Raw genomic sequence first — 24,990 nt, forward strand, 5'->3', positions numbered from 1 at the left:
AATACACACATCGACCACACAGGATCGTAGTGCTCATGTCAAGAGACGCTTTCATGAATGGCCTTTGCCCGTACCGGAGCCGGATTACGCGCAGCCATACCTTTCTGGAAGCGAGGTACTCCATCCCACGGGCGCACTGGAAGGCGAAGCAGAGCAGGTCGCAGGTGGTAAGCGCCGCGTCAGGCAGGTCTCCGTGGTATCGCAAAGAGGAGCCACTCATCAGCTGTGCATGGTTGTCAGACAGGAAGCCGTCCGTTGTGTTTCCGCTTTCCGACACTAGGAAGCTGAACTCATTCCCGCGACTCGAAGGGGTCGCGCTCATCGCTAGGTTCTCGTACCTAAGCGTCGGCGTGTCCTGCTGCCGCTGTTGACTGAAAAACAAAGCGAGAAAAAAAGAAGTTTTTTGGAGTCATCAACGGCCCCCGAGATGTATGTTCTTGCATCTTCCCGTCAACCATAGCGTTAAATTTCTAACTGTTAACACAATATCAATGGTACAGCTCAAAACTTTAAGTGCCCGAAAGTGCACCCTTTCAATACTGCAAAATGCTATGTATTTAGTATGAAGCACGACTCACGTTACAATCTGATTTCAGGATAAAACATCATGGGCGCAAATCGAAAGGATCTCCAGAAGGTACTTAGAAATGAAGAAGCTGCCTGCCGGGGGCATGCAGAACTAAATGTTTTCCACTCATTTGTTAAATATATATATATAAATTTCAATAATTATCTGCGCTGAGCTCTCACCAACTTACAAGCTTTTCAAACACTGAAAACAAAAAGAGCTGAACAAAGCTCGCCAGCTTGTAGTGTTAGTTCCTGCCCTTCTTATAACGTTATATATATATATATATATAGCTCTTTTTGTTTTCAGTGTTTGAAAAGCTTGTAAGTTGGTGAGAGCTCAGCGCAGATAATTATTGAAATTTAAAATTTATTCTTAGAGAAATATAACGCACACTATCCCCATGTGGAGCAGGAAGAAATTGCTTACTGTCTCCGCATTAAGTCTAAGCCTTTATCACGTACTACAGAGGACAAAAGTCTGTGGACAACTCAAACCACAACCAAAGCGCATAGCTTTTCTATGGGCGAGTAGACGCGAATCATAGTTGTCAATGTGAAAGACCGCCTTTACTTCTTTTATGTTTTCTAGAGACATAAGGTGATAACTAATTTACATCGTGGTTCTATAGTCCGAAATCGCCGGACATGTGGTCCTAAGACTTTCGTCCCTACACTCGTACTCTCCTTTTCGGCCCTCCTTTCTACGTCGCTACAAAGCGATTTTTGTTTTTGTACTCAAGTAGCATCTCACAGACTGGTGTCATCACGAATTAATACCGTTGCTTTGCGTGGAAGAAAGCCGAAATGAGCAGTCGCAACGGAAATGCAGACAGCCAGAATCAAACTAAAATGGCGTCTTCAGCTGATAGTACTGTAGTTCTCAGCTCACTCTAGCGGTGGCACTCTAGCGGTGACGTTCGACTGGGATGAGCAGAGCAGTATGCGACTGCGTGGCACCATTCCCCCTTAAATGCAACCAGCGGTAGAGCGTGGTGCAATCTTATCGTGCAGCGCAAGCTAACAGATGCTGTGGGCAGACAATGCGGTCGGCACACCGATATTTCATTCTAATAATGGCCAATATCAAGCTTCCACGAAGATAAGAAAGCACAGATGAAGCATCGCAATTGGGAGTAAAGAAATATTGAACGGGGTAGGAATTGAAATGACTTCCATCGCACTCACGCAGACATAGCAACGGCCCTATAGCTGAACCCTTACATTATAGTGTTAAGCCCGCAACGTGATCGCGGAGACCTTTTGTCAGGTTCGACAAGACTGGTTCCCATAGGCATCGGACAGTGACGCAGGCACCACCAGCCAAGGTCCAACGTAACGCGCACACTTCGATATCCTCTTCGATCCTCCTTCATTTTCCTGGCTCTCCTTAAAACTTCCTCATCCACTTAACACTTCCCTCGTCGTGGACGAAGCCCCTCATTCCTCTCCCCTCCTCCGGGCGAGTCAGTCGTCAGGACGACGATGGCAAGGTTTCAGTCTCTCGACGTGGGTGACCTCAGTGCGTGCCGAACGTCGGACACTTTTGGTGAGGCACGCAATCCGATAAGTAAGTTCACTAATTTTTTTTCCAAGATCACGTAGGAACCGGTATAATGCGCGAGACATTTCTGGCTTGAAACACGCTTCCGGGATGGACACCAAGGCCAGACCAACTCGCCAGGAAGGTAGGTGACATGGCATGATGTTCGTCATAGCGGCATTACGAGCGCTGTTGCGAGGCGAGAGTTCTCAGCTGGGCTATTCATCGGGCTTCTTCAGCCCGCTAGAGAAGCTGGGCAACCTCAGGATATTCGTCTGTGAAGAATGGGAGGATGTAGTCGAGGGTATGTCGAGGACATAAAGAAGAAATAACGGACTGTAACGTGTTGTTTCCTATTTAGCGGTATTGTATACGCATGTTATAAACGGCACACAGCCCCTATTCCTGTGGTCAGCGGCAATGTACTACATGGAAAGTATGTTGGTGAGTGTCCTGTTGGTTCGCTCGGTCAGTTCATTTGTTTCAGGGTGGTAAGGAGTACAGCATCGAAAATTCGTCGTGAACAAGCGAAGGAGTTCTTCCACAACATCCGCGGTGAACTGGAGACCACGGTCGCCGATCAACCAATCGTGGTGGCCCATGGCGAATTATAACAAAGTATAACAAAAAGAGGGAGACCTGGCGTGCTGTAGCCGCATGCCTTATGACGATAACACGTGTGATAATCAGTACAGATAACAATCCGGTAGCTGCAGTCATGGGAAAGGGCCCCAATAAGTCTGCCCCGACGTGCTCAAAAGGAGATCTTGGAGGCTTCACAGGACGCAGGAGACCATGAAAAGCCCCAGTGGGAAGTTTGCGACTTGCATACTGGGCACAGCTATAGCCACATACGTTTCGGTAGTTTCTCGCATCTACAGCCAACAAAAACGTTCTCGGATGCGATGGAGTGTCCTCGCTGATCCCACGTGTCCAGAAGTGGGATCTTCATACACAGCGCGCCATACAGAGGCTCGTAGGCTATCAGGTACCACCAGAAGATAGCGGAGGCCAGTGCCACAATATCCCTTCTTGTACAAAAACCCACCACTCGCGGAAAAAGGACGCGAAGCTGTGGAGTCCTGTGCAGTGGTAAAGAATGGCTTCTCGTCCTGCCTCTGCTCAGTGCTGAACGTATGGGCATCAGAGTCCGGAGATAATACCGCGGAAACGTAACCATCAAAGTTGCCGGCGTCACATTATGTTTTCGCAAGCGGCAAACGTGAGCACAGCGCAGATGCCAACACCACTGGCGTGAGTGCGCACTTCCGTGGGGGCAGAAGGGTTGAAAGGGCGAAGAATCGGATGCGATGTTAGTAAAAACTTAAATTAGTGAATATCACTGTCACAATGGGATGTCCACTCGTAGGGAGCATCTTTGCGGAGAAGACACGTGAGCAGGTAAGGATGTCAGCGAAACGAGGAATAAAGTGGCGAAAATATGAGCAAAGGCGGAAGAAACTTCGAAGTTGCTTTATATTCTGAGGTGGTGGAAATGACGTAACGGCCGCGGTCTTCTGAGCGTCAGGTCTGACGCCTTTACGATAAACGAGGTGCCCAAGAACGAAAGTGTGCCATTAACCGAAGCGGCACTTCGCATTCAGTACCACACCTGAGTTTTTCAGGCAGTCGAGTACAAGCGCAAGGCGTTCATTGTGCTCATGAAATGTCCGGCCAAAAATGACATCTTCGAGGTAGTGCACACACATGTGTCATTTTAAGTCACCTAGGATGGCATCCAAAAATCTCTCGAAAGTTTCGAACGGCATTACATTAAAATCAAATAGGCCGTCAGGCGTGATGAAAGCGGTGTTCTTTTTGTCCTCGGGGTGCATAAATATCTGCTAATATCCCGACCGCAGATCGACAGATGAAAAATGTGAGGCAGGGTGCAAGCAATCTATGGCTTCATCGTTCCGGGGAGGAGATAGACGTCTTTCTTAGTTACAGCATTCAGACAGCGATAATCCACGCAAAAGCGCCATGCGCTATCTTTCTTCAGCCCAAGGACTAAGTGACTCTTTAATAATGCATTTGTCCTGCCTATCCCGAACCTGTTCACTGGTGACCTGACGTTGTGTTGGCGACACTCTATACGGCCTCTGTAGAACTGGGCGTGAGTAGCCTGTATCAATGCGATGGCGGGTGCGTGTCGGGGGAATTCCCCATGAACCACTGGTCTCCGAAAAGGCAAAAATAGACGAGTACTTGAGGAGTAAATTCTTCAAAGCCGCACGCTGTTCGTTGGTTATAGATTCGCTGATCATTCCGCGCAGTTGTGAGTCAAGGGTTGGAGCAGCACTAACTCTGTTGGACACGTCCGTTATCAAAGCCATGGATATGGAGCAGCATCATCTTGGCTACACGCGGTAATCTTCATTATCACGGGCAAAATGACAGGTTGCAAATAACAGTTGATGGCCCACAGCCGTGAGCCGCTGTTGATCACCGACAGCCCGTAATGAGGAACGATAATGAGCTTCTTAAGACATTGTAGGGAAGCGGTGCCACTGCAGCATCGAAGATGTCGAAAGCATGATTAGGGCACAGAACTGGGACGCATATCATAGAAAGGGCTGGTACATTGGTATCTTCGGACACCGAAAACACAACCTCCTGCTCGGGGATTCTTCTAAAACCCCAGACAGAAGAAAACCACGAATGCAGAATTCTCTGGGGAGACAGTCTACCGTAGCACCACATATTCGCAAAAAATCCATACGGAGAATCGCGTCATGCGTTCGTCGCGATAGCACTGCAAATTCGGCTGTGAATATCGTTCTGCCAAGGCACACCTTAGCACCGCACATTCCCAAAGGGCGCAACAACTGACCACCTGTACCGTAAAATTTCACATTTCTGTCCCATATAAACATACTGCGATCTAAGCGCTTCTTAAACGATAAACCAATAATAGAAATAGAAACCCCCGTATCCACTGAAGCCGTTGTCTCCACATCACGGACAAGCAGAGAAACAGTGTTCTTTAGCAATAAAACAGATGGAGGAATTTCCACAGACAGCGTACTCCAGTGGCCTCATCTCCAACAACTGTTCGGACTAGTTTTCCGGCACAGGCGATACAGACCGCCGTCATGGTCATGGCGACGAAAAGCGGCGCGCATGAGAGGCAGGCGGTGGTGAGAACCTGCGATCAGAAACGGGAGAGTGACAACGTGGTCCTTCGGTCTAAGTTAAATCGTTTGAAGATGGGGGCCATTGCCAAGAAGAAGCGGAAATGGATACGCGGCTGAGCTTGTCAGTGTTAGACTGCGGCAGTAACGAGCGATGTGCCCTTCAGTGCCATAACGGTGGCAAACAGGGGCGATGCGGCGAAGACCTTGCTCCCTGGAAGGCTCCAAGGGTGCAGAGGCCATTTGATAGTCAAGCGCATCGGCAGATCTTCGGGCTGGACGTCGGAAAGAACGCACAGGTGGTGGTTGAGGATGGTACTCAGAACGCGGCTCGTAGTGTTGCTAGTAGCGAGCCGGGCGTGAGTCGTAACGAGACAGATGATTAGAGCTATCGACCCTTGCCGTTAGGCTGTAGGCGTTAGTGCGTGCCGCACTGACGGAGTTCATCCCGGGCATAAAGGGGAGCACGGCGTGAACTTCTCGAGGAACGGTAATGTCAACAGGCACGTATGGTGGACACCGTGCAAACGACTCGAATCGCTGTAGTTCCTTGCGAACTATTTACAAATCATCGATCGCAAGTCCTGGAAGCTATTTTCAATGCTAGCCAAAGTTGTAACGTTGGCTAGCCGCCCAAAGTATGGCATTATGCGACGAGTCCTCAATGTCTCAAAAGTGCGGGCGTGGCGAATAAGATCAGAGACGGCGTCCATGTCATCTTTTGCTGTCAAGAAATTGTAAACATCATCGGTAACACCCTTCAGCAGATGTCATACTTTATCTTCCTCGGTCGTCGAAGCTTTTTTTGCTTTACAGAGCGTCAAGACCTCCTCTATATAGGCTGTCCAACTTTCTCCTGGTAGCTGAGCCCTGCATGAGAGCAGGAGTTCAACGCGTTTTTTTTTTTTTCGCGTAAGACAGGCTCCAAAGCACAGACGCACTTTCAGTGAATAAACTCTCCCAAGTTGTCACAGTGCCCACGTGGTTTTTGAACAAGATTGACGCGGTATTTGTCAGGAAGAAGACAATGTTGGCAAGCTGAGCGGCCGCGTCCTATCGGTATAACGGCTCACCACTTGGTAGTGGGTGAGTAATTCGTGCCTGACTTGTCTGGCAAATCTGTGTCACCGCAATCGCAACGTTTCGCAAGCATGCGGGGACGTCCCTCCCTAGTTACCCGCTATTTCTAGGATCGTAAGATCGTAGTGTGGCCTCCAAGATCTTTGAAAGTTTCGGAGGCCCCGTTGAACAGAAGGCAGAAAGAGCGACGACGCTCCATGAGTGTATCGCCCGTTGGCTGGTGCCACAGGTTCGTTCTAGTCGAGCCGTGTCATGTTGACAACACATCCTGGAGTGTCCACCGTTGCCGAATCAGTGCGTCTAAACCGAGGGCAACGTAGTTTTTCCCGAGTGGTGCAGTTGTCCGCGCATTTGAAGGAATATGGAGTACAACCCCACGCATTTTTGTAAGCGTAGTAAACATCAACTGCAAGACCTCCTCTGGCTATGTCGACTTTTTTTTTCGGCAGAAAAAGACGCGTACATTTGCGAGAAAATTGAGTTTAAAAATTTTCTTTCGATCCGACTACCGCTCGTGAGGCCAAGGCCGAGAAGTAGTTATCGATCACCGTTTTGAAGTAACTCGCGAAGAGAAAATGTATCTTGATGTCATCAAGGTCATCTTGCGAAAACAGCTGGTATTAAGCGACATTTACACTTCATTTATTTTTTACCATTGAAGATCTCCGTTTCAATTACAACGTAGTAATCTGTTGATACAGGCCAGCTTCAGTTTTTTAAAGTATCGTTTAAGCTGTGGACAGACCGTGATGGTAAAAAAGGACTGTGTTATCTTAGCCGTGTGATATAGCGGATGTTTCACTGAACACTTTATCAATTACTAAAGGTAGCAAGCTTGAAATAAAAAAGAAAAAGACAATTTCAAGTATGGACACTAAAGAGGCGGCCGTGAACCTCTGCAGAACCTCTAAGAAATTAAAAGCAAATTTCTAAAACTGAAATTGGTTTGGTATTGGGGTTTAACGTCCCAAAGCTATTGGGGCTATGAAAGACGTCGTAGTGGAGGACTCCGGAAATTTCTTTTTTAATTAGCGAGGCTACTTACAACCAACGGAAGGTTTTAAAACGCGGAGAAGACAGATACAACGTTTAGCGAGCTTTTTAAATAACAAAAAACTCGTTTTGTAAAGCCAGTCAAAGTCCATTTTTTTTTGTTTTTTTTTTTTTCGCGCAAAAACGAAACTAAAAGGTTTAGACCGGCAGAAAGCTCGGTCGAAATTGCACGTCCGCTGCTGACGTGCTGGTGTGCCTCGGCCACCGCTTTTAGACTACCTGCTCTTCTGTTACGTGCCAGACACTTTCTTTACCTTCATGGCTCTGAATAAAACTGAGGTCTCCATCCACACCTGCAGCAAAACATGCCAATATTACCAGTAAACGTTCTTCGACTCCACTCGAAAGCAGCGACTACGAAGTTGGCAATAACCTGTCCTTTTATTTGCTTCAGTCCGCAATGGCAAACAGCGCTATTTGTGTAAAAGCATGGTGCGTGCACATTCATACACATTCACATCTGGCACCGTAGCGACTGCAACGCTCACTAACTGACGTGTCGCTTCTCCCTATCTTCCAGCGAATCTTGCGCGTTCAGTGTCATTTTTGTGCGGATCCGGATTTTGTCTCGCTGCGAAGCTTTAGAAAAACTAGTTTCGCTTCATTCAAAAAACTAGTTGCATAACCTTGTTCATGGCTTCGAAATTTCATTAAAAGTAACCCGTCAACAGTGAAAATTAGGAAGGTAATTAGTGTTTGATATAAATTTGCTATACAGTCCGTGTAATATTTACAGTAAATTACATCCACTGCGGGCGAGAACTTAATTGTCAATGAGAATATTTTTTCTTTTTTTATACTCGCACTCCTTTCTGGGAAATTTTGAAAGAATACGGTATATTAGTAGCATATAAAACGATGATTTGGGAAAAAAAGGTTTATTGGCAGTGTATTGGGGTTGGCAGTGTCCTATGTCCGGGACTCATTAAGCTGAAACCGCTGTCCGAGCTGTCGCAACCAAGGTCTTTTGTGCCGCGATGTCGAGCTGGAGAGGGCCACCTCTAAATCTGTCCACGTTCCGGTAAAATAATCTCTCGAAAACTAGAACCGTGTGCACACTAAGAAGCCATAAATGCGACCTGCCTGAGGAACTAACCCAGGTCGCGGTGCAGAGCTCACCAGTGGACGGGGTTAGAAATGGTGAAGACAGCGCACGCCGACCGGAAACCGGATGACGCCGAAGTCGGGGACTTTGCGCTGTAGCATATGTCCGGATCTACTTTGCCCGTTTCGGGGTTCAGCTGGTTGACGAAGCGCTCGCGGTGTTTCAGCAGGTAGTGTCGTAGGTTGCCAAACTTGCAGTACTCGACGATCACCATAAGTTCACCTGCATACATCAGAATAGGTGTTGTAGAAACCGAACCATGCACATCGGTCCTCACATCAGGACATTCACGCCGGCATGAACGTGTACGCCCACTTTCGTTTTGTCGCCGTTTCCATATTTCATGCAGTAGATCTGCGGCGCATTAAACTAATGCACAAACAGCGCTAAAATTAGAAGTGAAAGTTGGAACACCAAAGCTGCTGCTTTTAGGCCAGCTTGAATAGCAGCTCCTTGTGGTGTCTTGTTTCCCGTCTCTTGTTCACGTCAGTTTTGGACAGTTCGTTGTACTACGGCTGAGCAAGAACCTGGTAGTGAATTTCAAATGACCAAAGTCATATCATGATCGCAAGCTGCATATTATTTACCCTATCCCCCTACTAAAGCTGTTCAAGCACGTACGCTGCAGGCTGTTTTCACGAATGTACGTAGGTTAAAATGACAGTAAGCGTTACCTTTGGCTACATTCTTCGTAACGGCGCCGAGGATATTCACAATGTTCAAGTGCCGGCCGAGATGAATGAGGATCTTGAGCTCGGTCATCAAGGCCTTGCGCTGAGACACGTCGGCTCGTTCTGAGGAACAAAGAAAATTAAGAGCAATAAATAACAGGTATGCAAAAGGTTGCAGCGAACACATTGCCCAAGATCACAAATTTCGGCGACTTGTAGTGGCTCACCTTTGAGCGTTTTCACTGCGACCGTAAGCGACTTCCCGTTGAGACCAAGACCAATTGCTTCAGCCTTGACAACACGGCCGAAAGCTCCCTGTCCCAGGGTTCTACCTGTAGGTGAGGCAACAAGTGTCGTTAAAATACGTTGACAGCAAAACTCTGTTTACCTTCTATCTCTACCGACGTAATTATACTCTATTCCAAAATTTAACTCCTTCGCATACGCCAGGTGCTAATGGGGCCCATCAGTTCTGTTTTCAGAATCATTGCAAGTGAATCGTTCTTTCGATGGAGGTCTTAAACGACGGCAATCATCATGGAAGGTATCTGCAGCTTCTTCACGTCGTCGAAGATTCCGGCCTCAGCAAAAGTCAAAATTAACAGCGCTTTCTTTTCTATGCGGCCCATTTGAATCAGCGTTTATCGATGAAGATAGCAATAAGTTTATAGGTCATCATCAACGTGGTATTCGTTTCTTCACATGGTGCTACGCGTAGCAGCACGTTCTCTTTTCTTCCCCTTCCACTCTGCTTTCCCGAGTGCGCGAGTCCAACCCGACGAGCGTCCGCGTGCCGCATTTGTTGGGCGTACCCAGCTTGAGGCGCTGCTTGGGGAACTCCCAACGGGGGTCATACGGCAGTAGCTCCGCCTGCTCGCCGATTGGCAGGTCGGGGTTGAACATGTCCATCTCACCCTTCAGCCAGTCCATCTCCTTTTCTTCTTTCTGTGTGATGCGAAAAATGATTAGCAAAATGGTAAGTACTCGCTCTTCAGTCTTCCAGCCTTCGTGGAAGGTATACAATATTGCTCCTGCTCACCATTACTGCGCGGTATTTCTTGCACCGGAAGAACAATGCGACGAGGAAGGCAACGATGAGTCCGATGAACATAGCGCTTAACCAAGCGATTTGGGTGCTATTCATAGACGTCCGCATTCCTGGAATACGCATAGGAAGATATTAAATATCACAATGTTCTGTAAAAGCTGAACCGCATAGAATAGATCGCTTTAAAAGCAAAAAGACGTACTATTGGCGACAAAACCTTTTGGAGGGCACGTCTGGAAATATTAGACTAGAAACGCTATGGATCTAATTGCCTTATTTACCCAGCGCGCATTAAAAGAATGAAGTCCAACTTTCACATCCCCAAATATGGTCTGAAACTACTGGCCGATCGCAAAGCTGCGTGTGTTGGGCACCATTACAGATTTACCTTTTAAAGCGAAGTAATGACAAAGATCATCTGTTTGAAGTCACACAATATAAATACCACTCCTACCATAATGTAGAAAGACGCTTAAAGCAATCAAATAACAATCACAATTAGCTATGTAAAAAAAAATGAAACATGCTTTCAGGCACGAAAAGATAACATTTTAAACATTGCAAAACAGTAGATATTCATGTGATTTACTGTTTGTCTAGAAATTTCACGGACGCACGAATTCATGACGCAAGTGCACTGGACCAACAGCGCGCGATCGTCGTGTACTCTTCACTGGCGACGTAGATGGTGGTGTTGGCATATATATTTTTACAAGGGGAGGAGGAGGGGGGCTTGATATGGCCAGTTAATACAGTGCATCCCATTTAGCTTGGCGGAAAATAAGGTACCGCTCAGTTAACGGCACACACTTCAGCGTCGCCGTCTCTTTGCACAATGCCTGAATTCTTCTTCGTCACGTGACATGAAGCAGAGTCCCGGTGCTCGTTACGGCAGGAACTCAGCAGAAAGCAGGCTCAGCAGAAAGAAGCAGCAGTGACGGATGTTGCAGCTGCAGGAGGCCGTGAAAGTGCAGCGAAAATAAAAAGAAGAATGTCACATCCACGAAAGAAAGGAAGGCCACAACAATGTCCCTGGAAGAGTTCAACCAACTAGGCGGGGGCTCCTCCTCTTGTGATGTGGTCGAACCAGACAGCCGCGATACTTTGGGCCCAAGAAACAACAAAAAAAGGCCACCTTTACCAATTCGCGAGGACATCTTTGAACAAGTTGCAAAGGATGCCAAAACTATCTTCTCTAGGGAGGAAAAGGGCCCCATATGGGCTTCTGCCGTACGAAGAGGACTTACGGTTGTCCGATGGCGGAACGGATCACTTTCCAATCGGAGCAACTATATATGTCATAACCCCTTTCCCAAGAATTTCACCCCATTAAAGCGGAGCATAGTGGAAGCTCCAAGATTACCTCGGAAGGAGACTGCAGCCATGAAATTAGGAGACGCCTGCTTCTGGGAAAAAGAGCAATGGTTAGCCTTGACCGCCTAGTAAAGAGCAGAGACATTAGTCTGCCAACCAAGATCCGTATAACTCGTGCTATGGTCTTTCCAGTTGTGATGTATGGATGCGAGAGTTGGACTGTGAAAAAGGCTGACCGCCGAAGAATTGACGCGTTTGAATTGTGGTGCTGGCGAAGACTCTTGAGAGTTCCTTGGACTGCCAGAAGATCAAATAAGTCAATATTGTCGATCATAAACCATGACTGCTCATTGGAGGGTCAAATTCAAAAGTTAAAGCTCAGCTACTTTGGTCATCTGATGAGAAGAGAGGAGTCGCTGGAGGAAGATTTGATGTTGGAAAAGGTTGAGGGTCGCCGGAGAAGGGGTAGGCAGCGAACGCGATGGTTAGATGGCATCCTCGAGGCACTGCAGATGAAGTTATGTGATGTTAGGAAGATAGTGAGAGACCGGAAAGCGGGGCGTGACATGGTCAATAGGGCCACGAAGAGTCGGACACGACTGAACGACTGAACTGAAAGCGGAGCATAAGGCCGAGGAAAATTTTGCACTCATTGAAAACCGGTGGCTTAGGATTGAAAACCGAAGCTTAGGTGGCTTGAGACAGGTCACATGGACGATCTCAGACGGTGGTGTGGAGGGTACGGAGTTTGGTACCAAGGGTTCGATCTCGTAACATTCGGTCACTTGGTGAACAACACGGTAAGGTCCTAAGAGCTTTTCCCTTAGGTCGACTTGAAGGGACGGGAGCCACAGCGAAACAAGAGAGCCAGTTGCATACTGGACGTCAAGATCGATGGTGGCTGCCATAATGGAATATGGATTTTCTGAGCTTCCCGAGAGGCAGAAAGTCGCCTGCTAGCAATATGACGGGCGGCGTCAGGTCGGACAAATGTCTTGGGTGTAACTGCTGACGGCATCGGGAGCAGGGAACACAGTGTCGAAGGGAAGCACTGGATCTCGTCTAAAAAGAAGATAGAAGGGAGAGTATCCAGCGGTGTCGTTACGGGTGGAGTTCACAAGAGGTCACAAAGCGTAGGCTTACATTATAATCGCGATGATCATCTGAAACGTACATAGAGGACATCTCCGTGAGCATGCTGTTGAAGCGCTTTGTGAGACCGTTAGTCTGGGGGTGGTATCTGCTCTGAATTTATGACGCACAGAGCATGCATGACTTCGCTTATCGCTCTTGCTAGCAAGCAAGGACCGCGGTCAGTTATCAGTTGTTGGGGAGCGACATGGTGCAGTATGACGTCCTTCAACAGGAAGGCGGCGACATTTGTTCTAAATTTACTTGGTACGACTCGGGTGATAGCGTAGCCCGTCGTATACTCCGTCGCTACAGCATTCCATTTGTTTCATGATACAGAAACTGGAAAATGACTGAGCATGGTCAACATCAACACACGAAATGAAGTGGACGGGAGGGGAATCGGTTGTAGAGTTCTGGAAAGAAGTACGGAGGGCTTCTTCCTGTTTTCACATAGCTCGCAACCTGCTCCGCACAGAGATCACTAGAGTCCAAGCCAGAAGAAACGTTCATGTACGTTGTCACAGGTACGGGTAACATCCAGGTGGCCAACTGTATGTGCATCATGCAGCTGTTCTAGAACGGTAGAGCGAAGGTGGTGAGGCACAACTAACAACAACACTGAGCCAAGTGGGCGCAGATTGCGGCGGTATAGGATATCTCCTTAGAACCCAAACTGGGCGAAAGAAGGATGTGTTGAGCTGGTGGCGAGCTGATCAATGATTCTGCCAAGGGAGACATCCAAGCGCTGTTTATGGGCGATATTAGAAAAAATCGGTGTATTAGGACCTATTAGGTTAATTGACATCGTTGCGCACATGGCAAAGCAAAGGAGCAAAGTCAATAATGCTCTAGCGCGAAGAATTTGGAATTCTTTCTTGTCTGCAATGATTGGCAATTGTTGTAAATACGCGGTTCAATGTTGCATACGTTCAAACGCGCAATAACGAACGGCTAAGTCTAATGGACTTAAAAATAATTATAGATTTAGGTTAAATTGAGTTAGTATACCTCCTATTGTTTTGAATTTTGATCTTCTCGTTTACCGCAATGTTTGCAGGATACTCTAAATGTAACCCTTTCTGTCGTATTTCGCAAATATTGAGCACAGAATTACTGTAGCTAGGATCTTCACAGCCGAAACATATGCCAGAAATGAGATTCCCGAAACGCCAATGCACCGTTAGTTCTTGATGTCCCTTACAGTCATTTAAAAATTAGTGTTTCACTGAAGTTCCAAGTTTCAATGCATTACTGTACTGGCGATGCTGCACAAAACGCGATCTCACCGGTGACATAGAACCTAGCGACACTACTGCCCATTCCCAGTGAGTTGTTCCCGACGCATCGGTAGAGGCCCGACTGCTGGGCGCGTAACCGCAGCGTCAGGTTCCGGTGGCGCGTGCCTTCGGCGCTGTCCACGAGCAGAGAGCCTTGGCTGTTCTTGTGGTAGCTATGCGCGGAAAGAGGCTTGAAGACATCGCTGGGGCTCTGCTCGTTGCAGGCGCTCGGCTCGACGCACTCACGCCATTCCCACCAAGCGCGCAGGGGCTGGCTGCCTTTCACCGTGCACACCAGCGTGTAGTTGGAGCCGTACGCGAACAGCTCTGTGTCGTTCACCACCGCCACCACGGGTTTGGCTGCGAACCGGGTTGAAAATAGGCAAACATACGGAACAAAGCCTCGTAAAGGAAGCCTCCGTATGAAAGCTACATACAGCGGTAAACGCATAGAACCGCTTGGAAATAAACCGCAACTCACGATCATGTTGCTTGGCAAGCAAGACAACCTGAGATTTCTCTCAACGGGCATAAGATCGAAGCTATTGCAATGCGCACTATAGCAAAACTACACTCCGAAAGAGCGCGAATAAATGCCTTCTGTAACGGAATGGTTAACGGCAAAGACGCTCTTGAACTTTCCTCTAAGAAAGAGATTTACATGCTTTCGAAGAGCATCCTTAGGTATCGGCTGCTCTTGAAAGACAGCGCCACTATACTAGCTCCTCGCGTAGCTCGCACACTCTGCTATAGAGTTAATGACACGGCGCCATCGTATACCACCCCTGAAGCTTAAAGAAATTCACCAACCTTCCCCCTCCCGATGTTTAAGCTTATGTTCTGGTTCGCCTTACTGCATATGAGAAAGAAAAGTGAACAAGCTCACAGGAGATGCTGACGTTGATGGTGATATTGGAGGTGACGTTGTGTATGCGCGCACACAGCGTGTACTGTCCGCTGTCATCGAAGCGCGCGTTGGCCTTCTCGAGGACGGCGCGGGGCTCGCGGTACGAGAGGCGCAGCTCGCGACCTGCGGTCAGCACCGCGCCGTCCTTCAGCCACCAGAACCGAGTTCCGGCGAAGCTCGGGTGCGCCTCCACGGTCACCACCATCTTGAAGGGTGCGCCCTCGGGGAACACCTGTACAGCCGAGGCGTCCAAGTCGGTCGTCAGCTTCACGTGAGCCAGCTTCTTGGACTCTGCACACGAGACGGGGGCCAAATTGTCACGCATTGTTTATGGTCACACACGTCGACGATACTCCACGCACGTGGAGGATGGTCGCGTCATCTCTGCGTCTCTGCATCTCTGACGCGAGATTGATGCTTCTTATGCGCACGATACAAACGAGGCTGCATTTTCTAGCGCCCTGGACTGAAACGAAATGGTGCCTGGTAAATCGCGAGCTGGTTAACAAGCGAAACAGGGCAACAGTGTCATACAGCAAGTTTCCTTGAACATCAAAGCATGTTTTTAGCTCGCAGCTACCGGTTCATTTGCACGGTAACGGTGTTAGCCCATAGTGCAGGTGCGGCTACTGTTACGTTTCTCCACCGAGAAGTGGGACAGCTGACGCGGCCACCGCATAGCAACAGGCAGAACCGCGAGCGGATCGGCCATTTCGACGCCGTTCGTCGGCCGCGCAACGCTTCCTCCCGCCGACAAGTCTCAGCGTGTTCCTGCCACGCGCCAAATGTGTGTGCGTGCTTGTGTGTGCAAAAGCTGGCCAAGCCTGGAGATCGAGGGAAAGTGCGTCGCCCTCTCCTGTCTGCAGGAGGTGGAGGAGATGAGGTCGGAACACCTGCGATTGAGTCATTCGTCGTGAACCAACATGTTTGGCTCTCCCTTTCCTGTGAGGGTTTACCCTTTCCCTGTGAACTGGAAAAACTATAAAAAGCAGCGGCCGACTCCGCTGGGACAGAGACTACTTTGACGCGCCGGTGGCACGACGCTAGACACCAGCTGTGTGAGAGTGTCTGTAATCTCTCCGGGTCAGCTTCACTGCCCGTTTCTTCCTGATGTTACAGTAAAGGTTGTTTCGTTAAAAGACGCCTCGTCTTTGCTGGCACCTTTGATGCCGTCCGCCGTCCGCGGAGCCGCCAGGCCAACGCTACCGAGGGGCCGCGCGCCGCAGCGGTACGCAACCCCGGCACTCGCGACCCCGAACCTAACACTACTAAGTCCTTCAGCTTTGCTAGTACGTGTAGATGGTTCATGTAATTTCTACACGTGCTTACCGCCCTTTAGGCATTAATGCGCTCTGATGCGAATGGAATTAAGAACGCAAAACAAAAGAACGCCCTTTAAAAACTGTAATTGAGAAAGCAAAACAAAATGTACAGAGTGATATTTCGACGTCACAAGCCACTTCGCGCTTTTCACGAGACGAAATTTGCAGACCCGCAACCATGGGAGCGACGGTTGGTCTAACGTCAAGGGTTGAAAATTCGCCATCCGGACCGATAAGTATCGTCAAAATGGCGACCATTAACTCCATACCGACGTAGATATCTGCGGCTGCCTGCTGGAAGTGCTCTACGGCGGCGCGACTTCTAAGATATTAGGTTCAAAGACAAGGTTCTCGATCATCATCCTATTATTATGTCGTCCCTTTTTCGGTAGGCGTCGCAGAGGGGAATAGAGTTTTGGCTTTGCTTACCGCCGGCTTCCAACAAGACAATTCGCGTTAGCTTCCTCGACATAACAGCGGCAGTAGAGCCTACCAGCATGCACAATTAATTGCCGGTGAGCGCCAAGAGAAAACCGGACACATCTGCGCCTGCTCTGCATTTACATTTAGGCAAAACGGCTTGTCGTGTCACCTAATAAAGGAATTCGTGAAATTGCAGAAGCTCGCAGAAAGAGTCGGAACCAGACAACCAAACAAATGGACCATTTAAATCGTAGCAGTAATTTCATCCACCTAGCTGTAAAGAGAAGAAACCAAAATTTTTCGACAACTCCAGCTAAGCCTGCATTGTCATGTTTTCAACCAGGGCTAGTATATGGAACCGTTCATTTGAAGACGTGACACTGCAATTTGTGCATCGCTTCTCCAAGAATGATGGCAGGAAATGGAATAGTGCTAAAAATTCTGTACGGAAGGAAGTAAGCCAATGCAATAGCATAACACTTACCGCAGTCCTGTTTAGTGAAGCTGGAATGATCTGAGAAAAGGGTATATTGAGACCATGCTGTAGGAATGTCTTTAAAATAACAAACAGACGCTACCAAATGCCCTCCTTGGCAATCTTCTCAATGAGAGGAGAGAACTTACACAGCTCAATGATGAGTCATTTTGTGTACATTTTACAACGAATAAACCAACCAAAACGACCTAATGTATCATGAGGAACTAGAGAAAGAATAATTATATACATTTCGTGGGAATTTGGATAGACAGCTCCCTCATAAAAACAAAGGTTTATCTCAGTTAAACCTGGTTACTAGAGCGTAAGCTCTGTTATAAGCATAGCTACACACAAGACTGACACCTGCGTCGAAGCGTTGATGCTCTCGGGCCGGCCCGAACCTCATGCATGGTGAGACTGAACAACCCACCAGGCACCTACGGAGCAGTTTAGTTAAACTCATCGCTTAGTCGCGTGGTACCACAGCTGAGCACGTGGAGTGACGTTACTGAGTGAAAGCACAGCTCACGCTCTAAAGTGGTTGCCAGTGTCTCACCGTAGACGGAGACGAAAACGGAGTGGTTGTACGTCTTGTCGGCGTGGTCTCTGCAGGAGCACGTGTACGACCCTTCATCGCTCTTTTGTACGTCGCGAACAGTCAGCTGTGACGTCACCACGGATGGCATGAAGTGCTTCTGGCCGAAAGGTTTGTTCTGGTGGACATGCCTTGTCACCTCAATGCGAGAACTCTGGAAGAGACAAATATAATGTTGATACAGCCCGCTTGCAAGTAAGCTGTGTAAAGGCGTGAGAGTTAATTTCATGATAGTTCGATGCAATAGTTTGAACACGTCATTGTGCAAATACGCAAAAAATATATATATATACGTTACGAACTGTACACTGACGTGCATATGGGTTTGTGTCTCCTCTAATGTTCTACTGCCGTTTCTTTGAAGCGCATTTCTCCAAATGTGTAATGTTCTCGTGTGCTTTATTTTTATCGCCTTTCTGAGTAGATATACACATTAAGAATCCCGCTAAGACAGTATTAAACAACCTAATAAATCTCGTAAGGTCACCTTCACTTGGGCTGCACAAAACATGTAACTTGTGAACAAAAATCGCCAAGCCCTGGAAATGGGAACAAACGTTTCTAGTGCGCCTGGTTGTCCCACCTTCCTGCGCGGCGCTGAACATTTAAAATCCCCGTGGGATTTCTGAGCATTCGTTACATTTAGGCTATCTTATATCGCCATCAAAAGAACATTTATAGGTGATATTTTGACTGCGAGGAGTAGGAAACAGCCGCTGTAATCTACATGTTTGAGGACTCTCTAGCACCCCGAAATAAACACTTAAAAAAAAATAGCTGGGGCTTAGCTTTAGTTAAGCCCGGTAGGTTGCGAAAGCAATAATAGCATGGCTACGCTGTAGTTCAGCGCGTACTGTAGTCAATTGTGTTGTTTGACCGTACGATTAACCCAGAACACACATATAATGTAATGACATTAATGTAATTAATGTAATGAATGTAATGGACAGCGTCCATTACATTCCATTTGGTCCATTCGGAGTCGTCACCGGTTGAGGACAATTCAAGAGAAGCGCGACGCGCTCGTCTAGCTGCATCTTGAGCGCGCCGTCGAGCGAGACGCTGTTCTCCTTCTTTATCTGTCTCTGTAGCCCTCTGACGTTTCCTGTCTTCATCGAGACGGCGTGACTTTTCTTTCTGTTTATCAGGATGCATAGCGAGTGCCTCAGCTGAGCAAGCGCGAGCATTTATATACCCATCGCTTTCCTCTTCCTCCTCTCAACTGCGAGAGAAGAGGTGACAGAGCTAAAGTCCCTTAGACAGAGCAGCCCGGCTCAAGCTGCAGCGCGCCGTGCCTACCGACCACCGCCACTTGACGACTCGAATTTGTAGCCCATCTCGTGCCGCTGGTATGACGTCACAGCCATCTGGGGTCATTAAAGGTCAAACGTGCCTACCGACAGTGGCTACGCGAAGGGCTGAAAATGGGAGAAGAATTGCTTTCGCAATAATATCGCGATTGAGTAACATAGCGTTGGCTACTGGTAGCCCACAGATGGCGCCAGTTGCTGATGTTCAGCAAGGTGCCTCGACAGAAGCGCCGCAACCAGAGGGACGCGATATTACCGAAGCACCCTAACATATAGTAATGCTGAGGAGAGCTAGGCAATGGAGAAAAAAAAAATGAAGATCTTAATTCATCTCCAAGAAACTGAATGAATAGAACAGCCTCTCCGCCTACATCGCCTCCATTACAAATGCTTGGTGGTTCAAAAATGCTGTCAGTGATTACAACCTGCTGTACTCATTCTGTGCGCGTTATGCGTTACTATTTTGACTCACTCCTCTCTGTAATATCTCGACCCTGAGAGCAAATAAAAAAATTATGGAGTTGCTCAAGCTCCACCGTTAAAGGCATGGTGGGATAGCGTTTCACAGACACGGAGGACGTTTTTTTTTTTTGTTTGTTTCATTGTTTTATTTTTGTTCTTTAATTTTAGAACTTTATACATCGATACCTAGCATCACTAAACATATAACATTTCCATTCTAAGGAGTTTGACACCAATGAACACATTTTTAAATTATTGCAAATTATTGTATGATCAATTGCATATTATAACTTAAACTGGCATCATCAAGAATTAACCTTTCATTCTTAGCACTTACACAACCTGGAATCCCCGTTTTCTATTTTTTTCAATTATTCCAATTAACTAACTGATCAATTATTTACACATTATAAATTTTCGTTAATTGATATCAAGCGTTGGCCTCTCTTAGCTTTGTACAACCTTAAATCCCCTTTTTTCAATTTTTCATTTTCTTCAATTATTTCAAATTATTATTTGGTAAATTGCACACTCTAAATTTGGACGGGATCATTAAACTTGAGAATTTTATTCTAAGCATTCTGACGCGTATGAACCCCCAATTTTGATTTGTTTTATTTCGTAATTTATTCTATTAACTACTATGCTATCATTAGGAGAGTTTCAAATTGGGCTAGTTTAATGCTGGACAGAACGTTAAAAGATATGTTGCCTTGACGATGTGATCGCGGAATTTTGTTTTATGTTTTAATTTTGTTTTTTGTTTTGACAATGCCTATACATACATGCACTCAGAAAAAAACCTGCAGTTGATAGTTTGCGCACATCTGTTCTGTGTCGTCTCCGATTGTGTCCCAGTTCCTACGTAAGCGCAACAATGCACAGGAATACTATGCTATCGGTAACTCGCCATCGCTTATCACTCGTCAATCACCAATCAAGTACCACAAATTACCATATAATTTTTTTTTTACGCCGCCCCCAATTGACACGCGGTGCCAACAACGATGCAGACGGCTTTTGGACGAAACGGGCTTATAAGCTATCGCCTAATATATTATGTTGCGCTTCATTTACCTTCTCTTTGTTTTTCTGCATTTGCTAAATGTAATCGTATGCTTGGTTGTCTTCACAAATAAGCAGGAGAAATCTACGGCTCGTATTCCTAGAAACTGCGAGGATTATTTTATAGCGAAGAGTGGCAAAAAAGAAAAACATCTTTCGGTATAGTCTACAAATGCGAGCAAACAGCGGAAATTGTACGCAATCGTTACGTTGTAGTTAGAAGCTAATAACCAATATATTTGATGAAAGGATTCCTTAATGCTATCAATATTTCGAATTGATGCACGAACCCACTCAAGAAAAATGACATAATGATGCGAAAGATCACGAAGGACTAATTAAACCATACGACATGCATCCAACTGACTGGTTGGTAAAACCATCAAATCTAGAACCCAGGCTGCATTCCAGTAGTAAAGGAACAACAAGGACCTGCGTATTGCTACGTAAAACTCACATTCTTGTTGGGGTAGTCCCAGGACAACATGATGAACATGCCCGCTTCCACGGTGACCGTGCAGTTGAGCGTGAACGAGCCGTTCAGAACCGGGTGAAAGTTGCTCTCCTTCTCGATCATCACGTTGGGCGCTTTTTCTACGGGGCCTGCTTAGATCAAAAGGAAGGCGGAGGAGAGCCAACCAAGGCAAGGGTGTCAAGATCCATCGCACAACTTGCGCCAGCCCATCATGTAAGCCAGTGATTTGTGCCCATATCCTCCTAAGGTTTTCATTTACCGTAAACGCCAATACTCGATAAGGAGCAGGATTCATTATTTGCAGGTGAGCAAAGTTGCCTGGCACCTACCTTAATCATAGTTGAAACGAGAATTTTCAAAGCGGATAAAATGAGTACCGGTCGCGGTATTTTCTGCAGATGTTTGGGCAATGTACCAACTGCCTTAATGGCAAAAAAAAAAAGAAAAAGATATTGTACAGGTTGAACCAGGCAGTCTGCGTGGTGAAATTTCCGTTATTAGTGCTGGTCACAGCCAAACTAATGCATATTGTTTTGTTTATTCAAGTTATTCGTTGACAGCAAAAAGATTCATGAATAATCTGGCTGCTGGAGATGGGAGTAAGGATGAACACACCAGCGAGTAGAGTTAATGTGAGAAGCCGTCCTCGGAATATTCTAGCACCAAACTTTGCGGCAGTCCTGGAGACTTTGTGCGGTACTTCTTGGCATTGTTTGTGCAATAGCAGTCGTCCATGCTATGTCGCAATCCTGTGACTGCTACAAGTATTCAAGTAGGCGGATTTCCTAAACAACACTAAATTATCTTGGAAAATGTTTCCAACGATCATCCAATACATTGCGTTATTGTTGTCGTATGCAAACGTGTATTCATGTTACATTACAATCCCTCGGTCATTCTTTTTTACTCTTTCTATTAGTTAGTACTAGCCTTCATATCGGGAGCAACTGACGCTGCTTGTAAACTACTTTGGCTGCAACTAATGGCAAAGGGGCAGAAAAATGAAGTAGCGAGTACCAATGGTTATCTCCACAAGCTACCTCGTACCGCCAGTATCGTCACGACTACGGCTTCTCAGGTATGTTTGAACTTACCTGAGAAGCCGTAGTCGTGGCGGTCGTGACGGACCTTTTCGGAGCAGATATTAACGTCTCACGTGCTTCTTGACATATCTTTGATGGTGTAGCCGATATTAATAATGCGTAAGCATTAATGTGTTCATGCCGCAGAAAAGCGCGCACAAAACGTGTCCGCAGAATGCGTTTTTCAGTACCATTTGATGTCATTCAGTACCATTCAGCATTTGGTGTCATTCATTTCCCGAAACTAGACCTCGTCCAAATTCGACCAGAACTGATGTCGAGCCTAATTTTTGATCCCCGGTACTCCAGAAGTAGGACTTGGTCCTAATTTGACGAAACTGGTCTCCGTCCTAATTTAACCGTGGCCAACTCAGTGTTGAATTCCAAGTTTACGTGGACCATCCCCAAAATTTCACTTGCTCGCGCGTTCTCCGCGTGCGGGAGGCTCTATACGTGCCCCACTGGAATTTTTATACCTTCGCAATCACTTTACGCTACCCCTGGCAGTAGACAGCATCTACTGTCACCTGTTAGGGTTAGGTAGGAGGACACAACTCCGATGCCGCGAAGAGCAATGTGTGCACTCACGCTGGTAAAACAAGAACACGGCCATAGAAGAGTCGTTGTACACGCGGCCGGTCACCGTGCCGTTGCACATGAAGTGACTGTTGTAGTAGCTGTCCGGGTAGTCGATGATGAAGCCCCGCATAGGGTCGAACGTGACGTTGTGGGTCACCAGAGATACCTCCTCCATCTTATCCTGGCCCAGCTCCTTCCAGAAGTGCACCTTGGCACCCGAATGAGTGGGCAGGCAGGGTACCACCAACTGTTCGCCGTGGCGCACCGTCAGGAAGACCACCTTATCCGTCTGGTCGTTCGGTTGGAACAGGTAGTAGTCGTCTGCGCCAATCACGAGAAGGTCAGAGCGGTTAGGGAGCTAAGATTGCAGTCGCAATCGGTCAGCCATAACGACAACACGATAAAGCTGACAATATGCAGCGCTTACACGTATATCATGGTTTTAGTTAATAAACAAGCATCCATTATCATTCGATGATAAAACGATGCTGACATTGGCTGAAACTGCTGTTAAGCATTTTACTCCTGGATAACATTATTTTCTCCCGGTCATCATTTATCCTTAAACTTTGGTTAAGGAAAATATCTACCATTCTTATTTATTTTACACGCTAGAAAGAAAGTAGGCTTGCCCATGTACTGCCGCTACGAGCTGTTGCATATCGCGATCAAGGAACCCACCATTGACAAAGACGTAAACCGACGTGGCGTTTCCAGTGTTGGTGAGATTTGTGGTCCCGTTGTAGTAGCAAGTGTAACGACCCAGGTCCATGACGTCAGTAGTGTTGAGCTCAAAGACGCTCTTGAACGGAAGGAGGCCATCCAGCTCTTCTTCGTAGACAGACGAGCGCAAAGACACGTTATCCTGGAATTGAACAAGACATGCGTTAAAAACTGTTTTCGACGTTATAGCGAACGAATTTAGAAGCGTGAAGAGAAACGATCAGGAGATTAAAATTATTTGTGCCCTCATTCTACAACTTCCATAGAAGAAGACGGACGCGTTATAAAAAGTGCTCAAAGTTACAATCCCAAATTACACGATTATATCCGCCGAAAGTATCCTCGTTTAATTTCGGTTTTCTCGGTAAAAACTTTAATACTTTAATTCTTTAATTCCTAATTCGTCGGGCGAGACCATGACTCGCGGACCCGTTTTCTAGAAGGCAGTGCCTTCAAAATATACTGCTGGCGCCAAACAAAACTGGTTTCACGTGAATGCAATATATGCACGTGTAAATACGCCCTGTGTAAGAGTAAGTTGTTCTAATTGTATTTTTAAGATATTTCGAACGGAATATTAGGGCGAAAGTGTGGCCTCAGGTCGCCAAAGATCGCCGACAAGCAGACACATGGCTTGGAGTAAGTGACAAGATGGTAATAAAAAGTATACGAATAAGAGATCCAGAAAAGTAGAAAGAACAAGGCAGCAGAAGAATAACAAAAAAGACAAGACCACCAAGAAGGGCGACGTCACCTGAAAATTGCACGTGGTCGCAGAAATGTTAACACGAAACCGCTCGAGAACAATAGACTTCATCGCGTTCCCCACGACTACGTCAGCGAGCGTTATCGATCTTCGCGACTTGTATGGGCTCTCTCCTATATTGAATCCGATCTCAATGTTTTGCTATCGCAATTTCCGCACTTTGCCCTAACAAAGTCCGACGGACAGGTTTAGGACAATAATGAGCAGCAAGCTTTACGAGGTGTCGATTTTGACGACTTACCCCGTGAGGCGGCAGCGCCCAGGCCACAGGGTACCTCCCGTAGCACGTAATGCGCAGTGTGCTGTTGGCAGGAATGTCGATGTAGGAACCATTGACGTCCAGCTCAGGTGGCAGGTACCGAGACACTCCCGATGTTGGGCCTGCAACACACACACACATAGCACAGAGCAGCGACAGATTTCAGACGGACGCGGATCGCTCGGAAACAGTCTATAAGAAAACGGTTACTTTTGGAAACGCAATATGTGGAAAACTATGAGTGGCTCGTTTTTCGTGTTCCGTCAGTTTAGTTTCGTCCTTGTTTCCTATTCCTAGCGTCATCACCGCTATGCGATATTGGCGTTGTGCTCGGTCTTCTAGTGCTAGCATGTCATGTTATCATGCTCAAATAGTGAACTATTAAACCCTTTCGTTCCTACGGTTGTGAGGGGGTAACATTTAACCGCCCCTTTTAATTAAGGCACCTGCTTCTATTTTGAATAAAGATAAAATCGCTTTATTTGCGTTTATTCTGAGGTTATGCCTCATCGTCTTGTATATTTTGTCACACTGTTTTCTTCCCGATTTCGCTTCGCTGATAGCTTTTCCCCTGGAAAAGGTGAAAAAGTGGAACGCCCTTCTAGCTATCTCCCTGGC

General features: G+C 46.9%; 1 protein-coding gene across 1 annotated transcript in view; it reads right to left on the reverse strand.

Annotated features, from left to right (window-relative positions):
* The window catches only part of LOC146191596 (platelet-derived growth factor receptor alpha-like), a 74,044-nt gene that overhangs the window by 16,126 nt on the left and 32,928 nt on the right, over nt 1-24,990 (reverse strand). The window contains exons 3-15 of the mRNA XM_084600351.1: nt 24,355-24,494; nt 23,306-23,489; nt 22,634-22,945; nt 20,946-21,091; nt 17,613-17,805; nt 14,813-15,124; nt 13,936-14,286; nt 10,193-10,311; nt 9,966-10,098; nt 9,381-9,485; nt 9,157-9,276; nt 8,497-8,704; nt 101-371 (exon numbers count right to left, since the gene is read on the reverse strand). Of these exons, the coding sequence (XP_084456477.1) occupies nt 101-371; nt 8,497-8,704; nt 9,157-9,276; nt 9,381-9,485; nt 9,966-10,098; nt 10,193-10,311; nt 13,936-14,286; nt 14,813-15,124; nt 17,613-17,805; nt 20,946-21,091; nt 22,634-22,945; nt 23,306-23,489; nt 24,355-24,494 (2,594 nt within the window). The remainder of the gene's footprint in view (nt 1-100; nt 372-8,496; nt 8,705-9,156; nt 9,277-9,380; nt 9,486-9,965; nt 10,099-10,192; nt 10,312-13,935; nt 14,287-14,812; nt 15,125-17,612; nt 17,806-20,945; nt 21,092-22,633; nt 22,946-23,305; nt 23,490-24,354; nt 24,495-24,990) is intronic.

This window comes from Amblyomma maculatum, chromosome 4 (genome assembly GCF_055883805.1).
Source record: "Amblyomma maculatum isolate TAMU_Amacu chromosome 4, ASM5588380v1, whole genome shotgun sequence".
In the NCBI taxonomy this organism is placed as follows: domain Eukaryota; kingdom Metazoa; phylum Arthropoda; class Arachnida; order Ixodida; family Ixodidae; genus Amblyomma; species Amblyomma maculatum.